Here is a 19,553-nt window from a genome sequence, read left to right as displayed (position 1 = left end):
CTAAAAGTGGCCAAGAGTCAATGGATCAGCAAGACAGTTTATTACTCACAGCAAACATCAGGATCATCAGTAGGGATTACCCTACTCCCGAGTCCCATGGGTTGGCCCAGATGGCAACTATTCACACAGTGGGCTGTGTTGCACCAGAAGAACTCAGGGCTGAGGGCTCAGCAGCTTTTGTAGCAAGCCATAAACAAGTAAGTTTCCCTTCTCCAGGGAGTGAGCAGTTGCACAGTGTTCACACCAATGTCTCCTTGACCAACTTAATTACCTATATCACCAGCAGCAGAAATGACTCAGAGTCAGAGGATAGTGAGGCCTTCCAGGTGGATGTACTCAGCAAGGATGTTTAGGGATGCTTAGGACCCAAGGAGGACTGCCTCTCTCATTTCACACCACACACACACACACACACACACGCCACACTCGTCCATTGGAATGGTGAGCTGGCTGCCTGGTAGTGAGTTCTCTGTTGCTGGAGGTACTCACGCATGCTTCGGGATGATGTATGCTGTGGTTTCAAGCATCTTCTGATTTAGACTAGTGCATCTCCAACTTCGATGTGTATACAGATCACCTGGGCAAATCACCTTAGGCCAACTGATTCAGGAGGACTGTGGTGCAGAACTCAGGATTCTGCATTTCAGACAAGTTTCAGGAGATGCCGAGGCTGCCAGTCCACAGACCATAGCTTGAGAAGCAAGGATTTAGATAACTGTTGAGGTGTCTTTAATTCTGAGATTCTGGGCAAGATTGGGCAAATACACAGCCGGTGAGAACAGCAGGGCAGGATGGAACAGTGAGGGAGGGAGGAGAAGGGGATGGGGGAGAAGTAAAGGTTGATGGGGGCAGGGGCTGTGGGCCGTGGGCCGTGGTCAGGTTCCCTGGACTCCTTATGCCCCTGCAGCCCCTCCATCTACAAGCCTTCTCCTCTGGGTCCTGTGGCCCAGACAGGGGGACCCCTTTCCTTGTAACCAAAACACTGAAAAAGAACCTCATGGTGTTTCCTCAGGTCCTACATCCTCAAATAGAGACCCCCAACTCCACGAATTGGGAGGAGTATAAGTGTGAGGGCCTTGCACAATGTCCAGGAGAAGGGTAGGGGCTGCCTGCGCCGAGTGGCTGGCGGTGGGTTCCTGTCTCCCTCTGCCTCCTCCGGTGGCCTTGAGGTTTCCTCCCCTCTGGTCCTTTCCTTGTCTAGAAAGGTGGGGCTTGGGTCAGGGCATCTCCGGGCATCCTTTCAGCTCTACCCAGGTTGGAATCCCAGCCCTGCCCACTAAGAGCCACAGGTGTGGTGTGCGGAGGGATCACTTATACTCTCTGGCTTCCTCACTGCATCATGGGGGTAAGGAGCTGGCTAGACGAGGACACACTGGGTCTCCAGCACCCAGCAAGTGGTCAATGCAGGACAGCTCTGATTCTCCTTAGAGGAATCTACACATCCAGGCCTCTTTCAGTGGTGATCTTCCCAGCCGCCACTTTGCCATCTGAAAGTGTGGCTTCAGCCCAGAGACTGCACTCCTGGCAGCCTGACCCTGGCCCTTCACAGGCCACACCCCCTTCTCCCCAATTCTTATTTGGCTGTGGCTGACCGGGTACTTGGAGTTGTGGAGCCAGGTTGGCCTCAGGGAACTGTTAGGACTTCAGGGCCCTCTTCCACAGGTACAGCAGTGGTTGGGAGGAGCCCCCTCTGCCTGCCTCACCCTGAATCACTGACATGCTTGGGGTGGGGGTTGGGGAGAGGCAACCTGGGACTTGTATTTTAATTCTAATAATACTGATAAGTATTTGTTACTTTTTATTGTGCAAAAAAAAAAGTAGATAGAAAAGTATAATAAACTTCCACATACCTATCACCCAACCTCAACAATTAATAGCCCCTAGGCATCACTAGTATATTTTTAAAATCAGAAATGCATGCATCTGGTATAAAATTCAGTAAGCAGTAACTACCTCTCCTCCTCTAGCCCTCATCTAGGAGCATCAACTGTCACAGCCTAGAGCTGTTCTGAGAATATATGAGCACATCTAAATGTGTGTGTCCTTTAACACTTTATGCAACTGGGGCTTGTTTGTTTTATATAACACACATACAGCTTACTGGCTTTGTGCCAGATACTGTTTATTACACACGTTAATTCATTTATTTCTCATAACAACCTTACCAAGTAGGTGCTATTAACCCATTTATGCCTGAGGTTGCAAGTTTTTGAATTTTTGCAATCAGTCCTTGGCGATGACCTTGAGCAGTAGGATGTAAATAACTCCCACATGCTTAGTTTTCCAATAATGGAACACTAGGCATAAATGGGTTTTGATATCCCCAGGCCCAGAGAAGTTAAGGAACTCCCCCAGTGTCACACAGATGGTAAATAATGCAGCTGGAAGTTGAATCCAGGCAGCCCAGCACCAGAGTCCATGCTCTTAACCACCATTTTCTGCTGCCTCTCCGATGACGTGTTCTCTTCCTAACTTTGGTTTTGTTTCACCACCAAATGAGTAATCCATTCAACAAATGTTTATCATGTGCCTATCTTGCACCAGGCACTGTTCTAGTTTCAGGGGATACAGCAGTGAACAAAACAGAGAAATATCTCTACCTTCCTGGAGTTGACATTCTATTTGGGGAGGCAGACAGAAGTGCTGCTTAAGTTTGATGGTGACACGCACTCTGGAGAAAAATAAAGCAAGGGGCCAGGCGGGGTGGCTCATTCCTATAATCCCAGCACTTTGGGAGGCTGAGGCAGGCAAATCACCTGAGATCAGGAGTTTGAGACTAACCTGGCCAACATGGCGAAACTCTGTCTCTACTAAAAATACAAAAATTAGTCAGGTGTGGTGATAGGCACCTGTAATCCCAGCTACTAGGAAGGCTGAGGCAGGAGAATCACTTGAATCCAGGAGTTAGAGGTTGCAGTGAGCTGAGATCACGCCAGGCTGCACTCCAGCCTGGGTGACAGAACAAGACAACTGTCTCAAAAAAAAAAAAAAAAATCCAGCAAAGAAGGAGTGGTAGCAAGCATCAGGGAGTTGCAGCATTATATAGGGAAGCCAGAGAAAGTAACTGAGTGAATGCCTAGAGGGAGTAGGGGAGCAAGCCACATGGGTATAAGGCGGAAGAGCATCCCAGGCAGAGGGAACAGCCAGTGCTAAGGCTCATGTTGGAGGCAGAGCAGGGCAGCCCCTGTGGCTGTGATGGGGGGTGGGGAGTGGGAAGGGAGAAAATCTCAGAGGGAGTGGAATAAACTGTGTCAGGCCAGCACAGTGCTGAAGAGCTTTGGTGTTTGCATTGCATGAGATGGGGCACCATGGGGGTTTTGAGTGGAGGGCAGGGGACACTTGACCTGCCTTATGTTATAACAGGTACACCCTGACTGTGGGTGGGGAATGGACAGTAGGGGTAGAGTGGAAGGAGGGACACGAGTCAGGCTGTCTGTGAAGCCATTCCAGGAAGAGGGAGTAGTGGCTTAGAGCAGGGTGGCAGCCATGGAGGAGGGGGTTAGGTTTGTTCCATGGCTTCCTTCTTTGAAACTGCTCACTCTCTGTTGTGTGGCTGTGCTGTGTGGTGTTCAACCAACCACCCCATCCCCCTCCATGGGTACATTGGTTGTTTCCAGTCTTTTGCTATCCCAGACAGTGCTGCAAGGAATACTGTTGCACAGATGTCTTGGAGAAATTCCTAGAAGTTGTAGGATGGAAGGTTATGGGGTTTTTTTTGTTTGTTTTTTGAGATGGAGTTTTGCTCTGTCACCCAGGCTCAAGTGCAGTGGTGCAATCTAGGCTCACTGCAACCTCCACCTCCTGGGTTCAAGCAATTCTCATGCCTCAGCCTCCTGAGTAGCTGGAATTACAGGCACCCACCACCACACCCAGCTAATTGTTATATTTTTAGTAGAGACAGGGTTTTGCCATGTTAGCCAGGCTGGTCTTGAACTCCTGACCTCAGGTGATTCACCCACCTCGGCCTCCCAAAGTGCTGGGATTACAGGCATGAGCCACCGCGCCCAGCCGGTTGTGTGGATTTTTTAAAGTTCCCCAGTGCCAAATTGCTCTCCCTGGTGCTACTAGTTTACACTCCCACCAGCAATGCTTTGGAGAGAATGCCCAGGATGTCACTTCAGTGCAGATCTTGGGCTTAAAGGAGAGGGGTGGCTGGTGGTGAGATGCTGTGGCCCCACCCTGTTTGCCCCTTTGTAGGCTGAGGCACCATCAAGGCGGGTGCTTTACAGAGGCACAGTCAGAGTGCTGGGCCCAGCTGGAATGGGCCTGGGGATAGATGGAATCTGCCCCTTTGATAAGGGCAGTGTCCCAGTGAGGATGGCTCATGGCTGCAGGTGACAGAAACCCTGTTGCAGACAGGCCCGGGCAATAAAGCAGTGTAAGAGGAAGTGCAGAGGTAGCGTGGATTTCAGGACCTGTTGGTTCAGCACCTCAACCGTGTGAGTTACAGTTTCTGTCTCTGAGATGGTTCCCAACACCAGCCCCATCTTGGATTCTCCAACCCAACTGGGTGTCCAACAATTCAATTCAATTCAATTCTGCAACTGATGTCTAGAGCTGGTGCAGACTCCACAAGATAAGAGCTTAGTTACACAAGACTGCCCTCAATTCAGACACTGGTCACAAGTCCCAGGGGACTTGTACCTCTGACCAACATAAATCCAGGGCTCCTACAAACCCCTTCCTCAGGTGTAATAATTCACTTGAATAACTCACAAAGCTCAGGAAAGTGCTTTACTTACTATTACTGGTTTACATAAAGGCTACAACTCAGGAATGGCCAGATGGAAGAGCTGCGCAGGGCAAGGTGTAGAGGAAGGGACCTGGAGCTTCCATGTTCTCGCTGGACCTCCACCCTTCCAGCACCTTGCTGTGTTCACTAATCCAGAAGTTTTCTAAACCTCCTTCAAGAGTCTTCACAGAGCTTCACCTCCAGCCCCTCTTGTCCTTGCCAGAGGCCAGTGGTTGGGACTGAAATTTCCAACCTTCCAATCACATGTTCTTTCTGGTGACTCAGCCTCATCCTGAAGCTATCTGGGGGTTCCCCCTCTCAGTCATCTCATTAGCATAAACTCAGGTATGATCCGGTGGGGCTCCTTATGAAGCACCAAAGACACTCCTGTAACCCAGGAAATTCCAAGAGTTTTAGGAGCTCTGTTTTATTAGCCAGGAACCAGGGACAAAGACCAAATACAGTCAACCCCTCCTATCCATGGGCATCCATGGATTCAACCAGCCATGGCTCAACTGACTTTCTCCTTGTCATTATTCCCTAAACGATGCAGTATAGCAGTGATTTACATAGCATTAACATTGTATAAGGCATTATAAGTAATCTAGAGATGATTTAAAGTATATGGGAGGATATCCAAAGGTTATGTGCATATACTATGCTATTTTATATCCAGGATTTGAGCATCCCTGGACTTTGGCATCAGAGAGGGTCCTGGAACTAATTCCCCTCAGATACCAGGGTGCAAATGAATGTGTATTTCTTGTCCTACCACCCTGTCCCCCTGCTCTGAGGAACTCGCTTTATGCTGAAGATGCTTCCTACTGGGGTCCTCTGCAGGACATGGCTCCCATTTGCAACAATGACTGTGTGCTTTCTCCTTCAAGTCATGAAATAAAAGCCCTTCCCTTCCCTTTGATTTGGCCAAAATAAGTCAAATGTCTGATCTTGGCGGGAAATGTCATGTGCTGATTAAAGGCCAGGTTCCTGATCCAGTCATTGGGGAGGGAGGTGGCATTGCTAGAATTGGCTTAGATGAACCTGAGCCCAGCCCTGGTGCTGGGCAAAGGCTCAATGTCTCTGAATCTCACTTAGTAGGTCCTGTAAGGGAGGTGTGGCACCTGAACAAAGTCCAACTTCCAGTGGGGAGTAATGAGGTAACGGATACCATGGAAGCCACCAGCAGTATCCTCTGTGAGAAGCAAACACATAAAAAGTTCTGGCTGGGCGCGGTAGCTCACGCCTGTAATCCCAGCACTTTAGGAGGCCGAGGCAGGTGAATCACTTGAACTCCTTGGTCAGGAGTTCAAGACCAACCTGGCCAACATGATGAAACCCTGTCTCTACTAAAAATCCAAAAATTAGCCGGGCGTGGTGGCGCCCGGCTGTAATCCCAGCTACTGGGGAGGCTGAGGCAGGAGAATTGCTTGAACCTGGGAGGCAGAGGTTGCAGTGAGCCGAGATCACGCCACTGCACTCCAGCCTGGGCAACAAGAGAGAAATACCGCGTCCAAAAAAACAAAGTTCTGCAGGAGGGACCGCCTTGGGAGAATGTGTTCCACCAGCCCTGGCCAGCTATACCCATGATGCTTAGCAGCGACTGCCCTGTGGGTAAAAGCTCAAAACCTCATTTTCCATGACCCCAGCAGGAGCCTCCACTGGCTGGACCCCAGTTCCTGCGGCTGCAAAATCAAGGACTGGACAGGGTTAGAGGTCCCCATATGGGAGTTCCTTGCCCTTGAGGGGCTCCAGCAGATGGTTTTTCTTTATGTTTATTAACATATATAAATTCAGAAAAGTGCACATATTGTAAAAGCTGGCTGAGTATATTTCCACAAACTTCTTATACCCATGGGATGAGCACCCAGATGAAGAAATAGAACATGGTCAGCATCTTAGAACTCCCTTTGCTGCCTTTTTCCAGTTATTCCCAAGAATAACCACAAACTTCACCTCTAACACCATAGTTGCGGCTGGTTGGTGGTTTTTTGGTAACTCTATTTAAATTGAATCATACAGTATGAGTCTGTACTCTTTGGGGGTCTCCTTTCTTTTCTTGGCATTATCGCTCATCCAGATTATAGCATGTAGTTGTAGTTTGTCTATTCTCATTTCTGCATAGTATTCCATCCACTGAATTTAGTGAATATTGTACAGTATCCTATGATCAGGTAGGACAAGTGAACAAACATGTCAAATTTCTTTGCTTTTGCTTAGGATGACGGCCGCTAACCAGTGTGTTAACTCTGCTTATCATGTACCCTGTGTGTATATGAAGAACTAGGAAGATGAATTAATTATTACCTAATGCATGCAGTCTTTTTAGTAGACATGATCTTCCAAAATGGGAATCCTAAACAAAAATAAAAACAGGTATGCTTCAGGTAGAGATATGGGGGTCCTTACTGATTGATTGATTCATTGAGTCATTGATTCATTCGTTCATCAAATATGCATCAAGCGCCACTTGTGTGCCTGATACTCAGTCTCTAATCTGGATTTCTCCTTTCTCCTAACCAATTGGCAGGATCTCAGCATCTAATTACAAGTGGGTAAAGGTCATTGGAATTATCTTCTTTAGCAATTTCTAAACTAAATGATTATGAAGAGGTCCTCTAAAGAATATTTAAGTGACTGTTTTTCAGAAGCAAAAAGAAGAAAACAGAAATACACAACCCTCCTCCTGAACTAACCACTAGTGATATCTTAAAATATATCCTCCCAGACCCATGTGTACAGATCTGCATCATTATGTATAGACTTTAAGTGGAATTATTTTGTACACGTGTGTAGTGTGGGAAATTAAAAGTGTTTTAATGGAATTATTTTGTATCTATCTTTTTATAGCTTTCATTAACAAAATCCTTGTTTTTTAGAGCAGTTTTAGGTTCACAGCAAAACTGAGCAGAAACTAGAGTTCCCCATACACCCTGCCCCCACACACATCCAGCTTCCCCGGTTATTAACATCCCACACCAAAGTGGAACATTTGTTACAATTGATCAACCTCCATTGAAACATCGTTATCAACCAAAGTCCATAGTTTACATTAGGGTTCACTCGTGGTGTTGTACCTTCTGTGGGTTTTGACAAATGTACAATGACATGTGCCTTCCATTGTAGTATCATACAGAGTAATTTTATGCCTAAAAATCCTCTATATTCCACCTATTTGTTCCTCTCTCCCCCCAACCCCTGCCAACCTCTGATCTTTATACAGCCTTCATGATTTTGCCTTTTCCAGAATGCCATATAGTTGGAATCATACAGTATGTAGCCTTTTCAGGTTGGTGTCTTTCACTTAATAACTTGCATTATCATTTATCAATATGTTGAACGTGTGTTTTCATGTCAATAAATATTCCTCTACAGCATTGTTAATTGCTGTCTAATATTTCATTGTATGCTAATATTTCATTGTGATATATAGCATAGCAATTTCCCCCATTTTGGAGGTTTAAATTCTTTCCTATTTTTTGCTTTTAAAAATAATATTGCAGAGGACAGCTTTGTAGGTAAATCTTTGCACGCAATTTAAATGCATCCTTAGGATACATTCCTGGATGTGGGCTTGCTCCTACAAAGGGTTTACTCACTTTGAGGGTTTTGATACATGTGCCAAATTACCCTCCAGAAAGGTTACACCAATTTACACTCCAACCAGTGGGATATGAAGTACTAATTTCCCCTACACTCTTGCCAACTCTGAATAACATCAAGATTTTTCATCTTTGCCAATTTATTAGAGGAGAAATGATGTTTATTTGTTTTAGTTTATATTTATTTGAGTATTAATGTCTTCATGGTTTTCCTTAAAGCATATTAGCCATCTATTGGTCTTTGCAGATTGTTTGTTCATGTTTTCTTTTTATCCATTTTTTTTTCTATTGAGGTAGGCATCTTCAGAGCATATATTTATAAAAAGTGTTTATTAGGGGTATTCATTGCTTGTAAAGGCCCTCTTCTAATGTCAAAAAATGTTTGGCCGGGTGTGGTAGCTCATGCCTGTAATCCCAGCACGGATCCCAGGGCAGATCACCTGAGGTCAGGATTTCAAGACCAGTCTGGCCAACATGGTGAAACCGTGTCTCTACTAAAAAAATACAAAAAATTAGGCAGGTGTGGTGGCAGGTACCCGTAATCCCAGTTATTCGGGAGGCTGAGACAGGAGAATCGCTTGAACCTAGGAGGCAGAAGTTGCAGTGAGCCGAGATTGTGCCATTGCACTCCAGCCTGATCGACAGAGCGAGACTCAATCTAAAAAAAAAAGAAATTTCACCACCATGTGCACATCTGATGTCTGTTATCCTTTTAAATATTAATAAAATGAAGGATAATATTTATAGGGTACTTATGATAGGTCAGGCATTATGCTGTGTTAAACAGCCCTATGAGATAGGTTCTGATATCAGTCCCACAGGACAGATGGGGAAACCAGGTAGGCGTGGTTAATGCATTTTCTCAAGGTTACACAGTTTGTGAGTGGCTGTGCTAGTGTCAATTGATTAACAAAATACGTGGTGACATAAGGTTTCTATGAATTCAATAACACTTTTAAATACATTTATCTTGTGTGTTCATCACAAAAGTATTCATTTGCAAATCTGTCTTATACATGTAAGTTTGAGGCATATATTTATGTTCTCTATAGGCGTGCTTGCTGAGAATATAAATTCAATAACTCCCTATAATAATTCCAAGCCCTTGCCCACCTCCCACATGGTATACTGTTAAGGACTATGAGTTGGACCTTTTATTTTACAGGAAAGAGAAACTGAGGGCAAGGCAGGAACTTTATCAGGGTCACCTAAAAAATTGACAGCACAGCCAGAACTGAGACCCAGGGCTTGGGATTCTCAGCCCAAGTCAAGGCCAACATGTGGCTTGGGCCAGCACCCTAACCTGATGTCCTTTTGGTATCAATGGGAACAACAGAGATGCTGTGGTAGGTACCAGAGTAAACCTTCTAGATTCTCATGGTGCCAGCCTCTAGGGAAACCAAGTGGGCACAGATCCCCAGTCCCCTGGCTACACTGGCTCCTGGGCATTCCAGGATCCTGGCACCCGGCCAAGGGTGAAAACAGAGCTGCAGGCTCCTGGGCTGCATTCTGCCCCCTTCTTTTGGGTTTGCAGCTCACTGCTGAGTTTGCAACAAGCCTAATCTCTGCATGTGCAGACTTAGAGGAGCCAGCTGAGAGGGAGCATTGCCAGCAGCTTGGAATCCTCCATGAAGCCTGCCGACCACCCTTCCCCCAAGCCTTTTGCTGGGCAGGTAGGACTAGAGCATTCTTCAGAAAAGGCAACGGGGGCTTTACCTGGGCCAGGCCTTAGAGTGTCTGCTGAGATGGACTCAATGAAGGACACCAGCCCATGTTCTCCCTCTCTCTCTCCCCAGTGGAAGTTCATTTGGTCCTGCCACATCCCATCTTCTCCCTCCCTGTCCCTATGGCCTTTATCACAAGCACAGAAAGTCTATTTCAAAGTAGAGGTGTCTATGGGCCACTTGAGAGTTGGAATGCACATTAGTCCTTTGAGGCTTGATCCTGGTTCTCCAGGCAGCCAGCTCCAAGAGTAGAAAGAAATTATTTGTGCATATAGTCAATAAATAGGTGTCAGATAATAAGGACTCAGTAACTCATTATGTTTCCCTTTATGCTTTGGCTGCCAGGAGGCCCAGAATTGAATGAAGAACTCAATCACTAACCCTTTTACAACAGATTCCTGGCATAACCAACACCTCTCTTTCTCCATGAGGCCTCTAACACTATCTCTGGTTGTTTCTTAACTGTGCTGTTTAGTATGTGTTTGTTTTATAAAACATGGCAAATCTTTCGTGTGGTGAAGGTGGGATGTGAGAGATAGGACACAAAAGCAAATGGCCCATAGATGTCTGTACTTTGAGATACAAAGTAATGCTTTGCCCACAGGGAGTGGTTTGCTGGGAATGATTTAAGACAGGAAAGCATTTATATGCCTGGGTCCTTCTCTTTCAATCTCCCTTCCCCTCCCCCATCTTCTCTTTTCTCCCTCGTCTCCTCCTTCTCTTCCTATCTTACCCTCCGTCCTTTATTCTCTTACTATTGCCTATCCTCCCTCCAAACCCCTCCCGCATCCCTCTGTGCCCTCCTTATTTATTCCTAATGGGGACCACCTCCACCCGGCAAGTATCAGTATTTCCATTTTGCAAAAGAAGACACTAAGGCCCTAGAGAGTGTAAGTGACGTGCCGTGGCCACACAGATTATCCTCCCCAACTGATCGTCAGAATCAGGCTCTGAGTCTCATGAGTCTAATTCCATCCTACCCCCTAGTGCTCCATCCTACCCCCCAGTGCACTTCTGCACCCTTCAGTGCCTGCCCTGCCAGCATCTCTCACTACCTGCTCTGCCTGGCGGAGATGACTGGAAGAAGCTCCATAGGGAATCAAACCCCCACCCTGTTTTTCCTGCTGAGATCTCTTTCAGAGTTGAGATTCCCAATGGGACCAGTGGGACACATCAGAGGGGCCAGTGAGATATGAAGGGGAACATTTGGTGAATATTTACTGAGAATATGCTGTGTGCTGGGCAAAGTGGAGAGTCAGCCAAGCAAGGTTCTCAGGGTGCAAAATTGAAAGAGGTTCTCACTCTCGGGTGCCAGTCCTGCAAGCGTATGACCCTCAGAGTGAAAGCCTCCTAGTGCCTGGCTTGTCTTTCCCTAGTCTTGGCCCTGGTGCCAGGCACTGTTACAGGTGCTGGCAGTTCAATGGTGGCCTGCACCTTGCCCTCGGGGAGCTTACAGTCTATTAAGGGAAACAGATATTAATCAAGTAATCCTGCTAACAAAAGACGGTTATACATGTCACACTGCCATGAAGTGTGACATGGGGCTAGGAGAGGGTGTTTTTAGTGGCAGTTGGAGGGGGGCAGTGAGGTCTGAAATCTGGATAGGAGTTCCCCAGGTGTTCTGCAGGCTAGGACACAGCAAGTTCACAGGCCTCATGGCAAGATGGAGAATGGCATACAGGTGGGGCTTGTGGAGGGCAGAGGGGCCAGAGCAAGGGAGCCCCATGCAAAGCAGTCCTCAGCAGTCCGTTCCAATAAAGCGTCAGAGTTTCCAAATGACTGGCTTAAAAAAAATAAATCCAAGCCAATGGAGAGAATTCAAAGCCACCCCTTGATGATGTCACTAGCACTCATCTTCCTGATCAGCATTCTTTAGTGGGATGTGCAGAGACTGGCCCCTCCACACTCATCTGTGTCCACGGAATACAGCTATGTCTGTGATAGAATCTATTATTAGCCACATTTTCTAGATGAAGAAATGAGAACACAGAGAAGTTAGATAACCTGCTGTATTAGTCATCTCAGGCTGCCATGACAAAATACCGTAGATGGGGGTGCTTAAACAACAGCCATTTATTTCTCACGGTTTTAGAGCCTAGGAAGTCCAAGATCAGAATGCCAGCCTATTGTTCCTGGTGGTGGCACTCCGCCTTGTGGATGGCTGCCTTCTGGATGTGTCCTCATGGTAGAGAGGGCCCTAGTGTGTCTTCCTCTCCGTATAAGGGCACCTAACCCTTATGACCTCAGTTAATCTTGATCACCTCCTCACAGCCCCATCTGCAAATACAGATACTCTGGAGCTGAGGGCTTCAACATATGAAGGGGAGTGGGGTCCATAACACCTGCCCAGGATCACACCGCCCATCAGTGGGATTTGAACTCAGGCAGTGCCTGTCCAGTGCCCAGGCACCTAACCACTGAGGCTCTGCCCCAGGATGTATGGTGGGGGGTACTGCCCATCCCAGTGAGAGTTCCTCAGGGCAGCAGGTGTTCAGGGATCATTCACAAATCCACAGGGCCTTGCTCCCACCTGGCAGCTGGACTTCTGAGCTGGGACCTGAACCCACTTAAGGGTGATCCCAGCAATTGTTCGGTAGAGGACTGGACTGAGGATACTGCATGGTGAAGCCAACTTGAAACACTTGAATCTGGGGGTTCAGCCAGTTTCCAATTTACTGAGCAGCCATCGGGCATGGTCTGCATGACCTTGGGCAAGTCGCTTGACATCTTCCAGGCCCCAATTCCTGCGCCCTCACAGGTGGCAGGGGGCCATCCCACAGGCTTTGAGGTCGGTGGAGCACCCAGCGGGGAGTCCCTGGCATAACGCAGGCAGGAGGCAGTAGAGTGGCAGGCGCCCCGGGCGGTGCAGGTGCGGCCGCGGCTGAGCTAGCGGGTGTCCGATGTCCGCACCGGTGGCAGCGCAGGCCCTGTCGTCGCCGCCACACCAAGGCAGCTCGGAGGCTGGGGACACCCGCCCGGCCTCCGAGGCGCTGTCGCCCAACCCTGGCGCCCCCCCGGGCCGAGTGCGCGCCGGGCCCCGTGGGAGGCCCTGGAATGCGTCCACCGCCCGACAGGGAGCGACCCCCCGCGGTGCCCTCTCCAGCCGCCCCGCCCGGGCGCCCGCTTCCTCCCGCTCCCTGCGCGCCCCCCTCCCGGCTGCCAGCCAACTGCGTGCCCCCGGGGCCGGCAAGAAGCCACATGCCCCCGCAAGGAATGCCGGGCCCGGCGGGCGGGGGGCGGGCGCTGGGCAGGGCCGGGCAGGGAGCTCCCCGCCAGGAAGGCTGGCGAGAGGGGGAGAGCCCGCCCGTGCCCGCCCCGGCCGCAGCGCACACCGGCCCGAGACGGGGCGGCCACGGGGCAGGGGGCGGCGCGCCCGGCCTGGGCAGCCCTCCCCTTCCCCATCACGCGCCCCCGGCCCCGCTGGCTCGGAGGAGGGGGCAGGCCGTCACGTTTCCCCACACCCCTCCCAGTCGCCGCCGCCGGCTTTGGGGCCCTGGTGGGGAGCAGGGGGCTGATTAGCCGAGGAGCAGGGGTGTGGCCAGCGGGGCCCCGGGTAGTGAGTCACACACGCCGCTCGCCCAGTCCCGGGGCGCAGCGCGGTCCCAGCCCCAGCTGCGTGCCACCCTGGCCCCCGAAGAGTGTCCCCGGACTTGGCATGAGGACCCCGGGGTGCCGAGGGAGGGGCTGAAGCCCGGCGCGGTGGTGGAGGGCGGTAAGCGGCGGGCTGGGGAGTGTCCCCTTGAGAGAGTGGGGTGGGGCTGGAGCCCTGGCTGGCCCTCGCCAGCGCCCCCAGGCCCTGCCTGTACCTGCTGTGAGCTGGCAAAGGGGCCTGGCTGCGCTCCCGGCAGTCCCAGGGTGAGGGGCTGCCCTGCCAGGCGCTGAGGGCCCATTCGGTCCGCCCACTACCCCTTGGCCCAAGTTGGGCTTGAGTTGTGAACCCTCCCTTCTCCCCTTTGCAGTTTTGCGCCCAGGCTCAGGTGGGATCCTCCTGCCCTTTGCCCTTTGGTCTGGGGGTCCAGGCTGTGCTTCACAGCACGGCCTCCTGGCCTGAGCTGCTCTAGGCCCCTGACCCCATGGGGCTGGTGGCTCCAGTCGTCCCCAGGACCAGCCCGGGATAGAAATGGCATTTCCTCTTGGCCGGGCTACAGCTGTTTTTGTTGTCTGTGTTCTCAAGTGCTTCCTCTGGGGATGGCAGGGAGGGTAACCAGACTCCGTGAGACCCCCACTTGCCCTCTCCGCCACTGACTCCTCTTCCCCTGTTTCTTTGATCCTCTTCCTGTGCTGGTCCCACCTCCTGCGTCCCAGGACAGAATGACCGAGAACATGAAGGAGTGCTTGGCCCAGACCAATGCAGCCGTGGGGGATATGGTGACGGTGGTGAAGACGGAGGTCTGCTCACCACTCCGAGACCAGGAGTATGGCCAGCCCTGGTGAGGCCCCTGTGTGGGAACTGGAGAGGGAGAAGTGGGAGTGGGAGGTGCCTGGGCTGGGTTGGTTGGGAACCCTGGGAAACGTTCTCACTCCTTGCCCACCTTTCCTAACCCTGCTCCCGGCAGCTCCTGGGCGCAGGCTCTAGAAAAATCTAAGCAGTGGCCTAGGGAGGTCTGTGCTGGCATCTCAATCCTCCAGTTTTTCCACCACCTCCTGCACTGAACAGCAGGCCGGCTGGGACTCCTCTGCCCACCCCACATCTTCTAGGTCTCCTGGCCAGGTCCCCAGCTTTTGTCCCCACTGGGCTCTCACTCTCTGATGACTTCTTTGCTTTCTTTGTGGGCCTCTGCCCTGGCCAGCTCTAGGAGACCGGACTCCTCAGCCATGGAAGTTGAGCCCAAGAAACTGAAGGGGAAGCGCGACCTCATCATGCCCAAAAGCTTCCAGCAAGTGGACTTCTGGTGTAAGTGGAGCTTGGGGCTCTGGGCTGCTCCTCCCTTCACCCCCATCACCCCATTCCTGGCTAGGGAATTCGCAGCAATGCTACTAAGATAGGTCCTCACCTGCAATATACCAGGCCCAGGTCCAGGCCTTGGTTCGTCATCATCATTAGCCATCCAAGTGGCTATTGTTGGCCCCATTTTCCAGATAGCACACTGAATCTTGATGAGGGTTAAGTATCCCATACCTCAGGTCCTCTGGCCCAAAGGAGTACAGTTGCACTTGGACTCCAAAGCCATGCTCTCTCTTCCAGTTTTTTTAAACTTGAGACAAAGGGAGCTGCTGGCCTCCTTGACGTAGGCAGGCCTCTTCTTGGAGCCCCCAGGGAGAGTATGGGTTATTGCTACTGATGACCCTGGGGCCTGCAGCTGGCTGTCCACGAGTGGGCCTCCTGTCAGCCCCTCTACCTCTCCCATGGGGGGTCTTACCTCCCTGCAACAACTGAGGCCCTCCCTTCTCTTTCCATCCCTCTAGTCTGTGAGTCCTGCCAGGAGTACTTCGTGGATGAATGCCCAAACCATGGCCCCCCGGTGTTTGTGTCTGACACACCGGTGCCCGTGGGCATCCCAGACCGGGCGGCGCTCACCATCCCACAGGGCATGGAGGTGGTCAAGGACACTAGTGGAGAGAGTGATGTGCGATGTGTAAACGAGGTCATCCCAAAGGGCCACATCTTCGGCCCCTATGAGGGGCAGATCTCCACCCAGGACAAATCAGCTGGCTTCTTCTCCTGGCTGGTGAGTGTGCCCTGGGCTATTCATGGGAGAGGTTGCCAAGGAACATGAAAGGAAACCACCAGGGGGAGCCATACTGGCCCAGCTTGTCCCCAGAGCTTTTCTACCATCGCTTCTGGACCTGTCGATGATGGATCTTGCTGTCCCCTGGCCCCGGCTGTGTGGCTGCAACACTTGGTGTCCAAGGGCAATGCTGAGAGCACCCACCTGGCAGTAGTCAGCAGATCAGGACATCACCAAGCAGAACTCAGGGCAATTTCCCCATGAATCCTCATGTGTGTGTCTGGTGGACCATTGGGCAGTATTGAACCAACCAATCTTCCAGAGTGGGTGACTCGGAGCTGGCCTTTGGGGATGCAGAGCATGACTTCCCACTTCCAAACCAGTAATATCAGGCTCTGGGCTAGGTGCTGGGGGTAAACCCTTCAACAAGACAGACATGGTTCCTGCCCTCAGGGAGCAGACGATCTGGTAGGAAGACAGGCATTGAACAAGCAGGTACACATGTGATATCAGTTGCAACACAGGGTACTATTGATAGATGGGTTGCAAAGATGAGGAAGAGGGGTTTTCAAGGGTATGAGGAGGAAGGGTTACCAAAGCAACTTTAAGGAATCAAGCTTGAGCTACTAGACAGATAGGGGAGTGTAGGGTAATAGAGAAAAGCATTCTAGAGGGTAACAAGATCCTCATTCACTACAAAAACACTTCTTGAGTATCTCCTTTGTGCCAGGCACTGGGCTGGCCCTGGAAATACAGTGGTGGGCCAGATAAGACAATCAGATAAATCCTGCCTTCCTGGAGTTCTCTGTGGGAAAGATAGAATTAATCAAAGACTAAGACAAATCCATGTCAAATAATAACTCTGAGGGTGATGGAGAAACAGTGAGGCTGGGAAAAAGTGAACAACCAGGGGAGGTAATATGAGTGGAGGTCAGAGAAGGCTTCCTGCTAGTTGAGCTGTGATTGAAGGAGGTGAATGCCTACCAGGTGAAGATTGGAGAAGTGCATCCAGATGCCTTGAACAGCAAGAGCAAAGGCCCTGTGGCAGGAGAGCATGGTACATCTGAACTACTGGATGAAGGTCAGTGTGCCTGGAGTTGCAGCACACACAGGGGCCTGGAGATGATGGAGGCTTGATTTTGTAGGGCCCGGTGGACCAAATTAGGACTTCTGTCCTTTTAAGAATGTAGGAGTTGGGGGAGTGACTTGTTTACATTTATGTTTTGGAAAGATGACTTTGGCTACAGCCTGGAGAACTGATTGAGCTCAGGGGTGCTGGTCAAGAATGGGTACCCACACCCCTTTCCCCAGGTAGAGCGTGTGGGAGTTCTGTAGTCAGCAATGGTGGAAGACTGGGCTAGGGCTGGGGCAAAGACATGGAGACAAATGAACTGCTTTGTGAACTGTATCAGAGAGGAGAGCTCTGACTTAGACATAGACTAACTGGCCTAAGGAAGGGAGCAGGAGGTATCAAGGACATCTGCAGTCTCCCAACAGGTTGTTAATGGTGTCTTTCTCTGAGAAATGGAGGAGGCTGGAAGGGGACTGGGTTGAGGGAAAAATCATGATTTGGGTTTGGGACTTGTTGAGTTTGGAGTAACAACAAGATATCCAAGTGGTGATGTCAAGTAGGCACTTGGATATATGGGTCTGAAGCTTGGAGAGGAGGCTTGGAGATGTTGCTTAGTGAGTCACCTGTGCATGGGTGGTCAGTGGGGGAGTGAGTGTGGAGCGCAGAACCTAGGGAGAATGTGCTGAGTGAAAGGTGGAAAGGCCTGTGAGCAAGCTTTGAGGGACTTTAGCAGTTCATGGTCTAGAAGGGGAGCTTGATCCTGCAAAGGAGACGGAGAAGGTTTGCAGCCAGAGAGGTAGGAGGGAAACCAGGAGAGTGGGTGACCTGGAAGTCAGGGGAGAAGAGAGGTTCTCCAGGCCACAATGGCTGTCAGTGCCAAGTGCTGCTGAGAAACCAACCAGAAAGACTGAAAAGTGTCCCGTGGATTTACTACCAGGGAAGCCATGGGTGACTTTAGCAAGAGTTATTGTAGAAAGCAGTGGGTCTGAACCTGAGGCAATTTTGCAGCCCTGCCTCCTGTTCCCGGACATTGGGCAATGTCTGGAGACCTTTTGGTTGTCACAGCTCAGCGTAGGGGTAAGCTGCTGGCATCTAGCAATTGGAGACCAGGATTACTGTAAACATTTTACAATGGACAGAATGGTCCCTCATAACAAAGAGTTATCTGCAGAAACCCTGCTGGAGAGTGATGGGGGTGGAACCTGATTAGCATGGAGGTGACCAGGCATAGTCATTTCCTAGAAGTTTGGTTACAGATAAGATCAGAAATGGAGGAGAAAGATAAGAGTGAGGTGGGAGGGTGTGTGGTCAAGAGAGTTTGTTCATTAGAAAGACTTTAGCATCCTCAAAAAGCCAAGGGAGGGGTTCTGCTGAAGTGCTTGAGTGTAGAGTACAGATAAGGCATGATTCCTAACCTTTTACATCACCTCACAGGGTTCACGTGGAGACACTTGACAAAAAAGGGGATGGATCAGCATCATTTCTGTCCCTTCAGGGTTAGCTCAGAGGATTAGAGCAGATAGACATAGTTAGGTATAGTAGGCCACATAATGTCCCCCCAAAAATGTCCCTGTCCTAATCCCTAGAACTTGTAAATATACCATCTTCATGGCAGAAGGGATTTTTTGCAGATGTGATTAAGTTAAGGATCTTGAGATGGGAGCAATGATCTTGGATTATCTGGGTGGGCCCAGTGTAATCACAGGCATCTTAGTAAGAGGGAGGTGGGAGGCTCAGATCAGGGAGAAAGAGATTGGAAGATGCTGCTCTGCTGGCCTTCAAGATAGAGTAAGAGCCAGGAGTCAAGGGATGCAGGCAGCTTCTGGAAGCCAGAAAAGGCAAAGAAACACATTAATTCCCAGAGCTTCCCAAAAGAATGTGGCCCTGCCAACACCTTGATTTTAGAACTTCTGACCTCTAGAATTATAAGGTAATACATGTGTGTTGTTTTAAGCCCCTGTGGTTTTGGCAGTTTATTGGCAATTTATTACAGAAGCAACAGGAAACTCATATAGGAGGCTTTTGTGTTTGTGTTGGGGGTCATCTACTAAAATGTGCAGGGAGGTGGAGTGAGGTGGCTGAAATCGAGGAGATCAGAGAAGGTGACTTCTGCTTGGGATGAGTAGAGTTCCTGGTGCCCATGAGATGCTCAGGGGAGCTGTCCAGAGCACTCTGGTTTGTGTGGCTCTGCAATAGAGAGATGCTGGGATGACAGAGAAAACTAAGTATATAAATTAATGCAGCTGAAGCCCAGAGAAGGGAGGGCATTTCCTACAGAAAAGGTGCTTGGGGAGGAGAGAAGAGGCATTTCCTTTGGAATATGAGTTTAAGGAATCCTTGCAGGGAGAGGAGTTGAGGAGGTGTGGAGCAGTAGGAGGAGACAGTAGGAGGTCTCCTTGGCCCCCTTGGCAGGAGCAGTCTCATGGGCGGAAGCCAGATTGCCGCGGATTAAGGTGTCAGTGCGAGGTGAGGAGAGGGAACTAGCAAGGGTACGTGGCTTGTTTTAAAAGTCTGGTTGCCCATCGAGCAATTATTATATGCCAGGTGCATACTGGACACCTCTGGCATCTCATACTTTTCCTCGAAACAGTCCATAGGTTGGGGGTTGCTGCCTCTCTTGTTCTGATGAGGAAACACAGGACTCCCATAGCTGGTCCACAGTAGACCTTGGGTTCCTTCAAAGATAGTGTCCCTCCACCATGTGAGGACTTCCCTTATTGGGAGACATTGCTAATGGGGTGGAGCAGTTAATAGCTA

General features: G+C 50.1%; 1 protein-coding gene across 10 annotated transcripts in view; it reads left to right on the top strand.

The window, feature by feature from the left end:
- PRDM11 (PR/SET domain 11) overlaps positions 1–19,553 on the top strand; it is an 89,995-nt gene that overhangs the window by 22,066 nt on the left and 48,376 nt on the right. For 5 of the 10 annotated variants that reach the window (XM_054524442.2, XM_024255899.3, XM_063728460.1 and 2 more), the window contains 3 exons: positions 14,361–14,485; positions 14,846–14,949; positions 15,462–15,724. In XM_054524442.2, coding sequence (XP_054380417.1) covers positions 14,367–14,485; positions 14,846–14,949; positions 15,462–15,724 — 486 coding nt within the window. In that variant the 5' untranslated portion in view covers positions 14,361–14,366. Of the gene's footprint in view, positions 1–13,501; positions 13,768–14,360; positions 14,486–14,845; positions 14,950–15,461; positions 15,725–19,553 lie in introns of those variants that run through there. The other 5 variants (XM_054524443.2, XM_054524441.2, XM_054524448.2 and 2 more) reach the window with 5 other exon arrangements.

This window comes from Pongo abelii, chromosome 9, assembly GCF_028885655.2.
Source record: "Pongo abelii isolate AG06213 chromosome 9, NHGRI_mPonAbe1-v2.0_pri, whole genome shotgun sequence".
Taxonomy (NCBI): domain Eukaryota; kingdom Metazoa; phylum Chordata; class Mammalia; order Primates; family Hominidae; genus Pongo; species Pongo abelii.
This window is presented reverse-complemented; position numbering and strand designations above follow the sequence as displayed.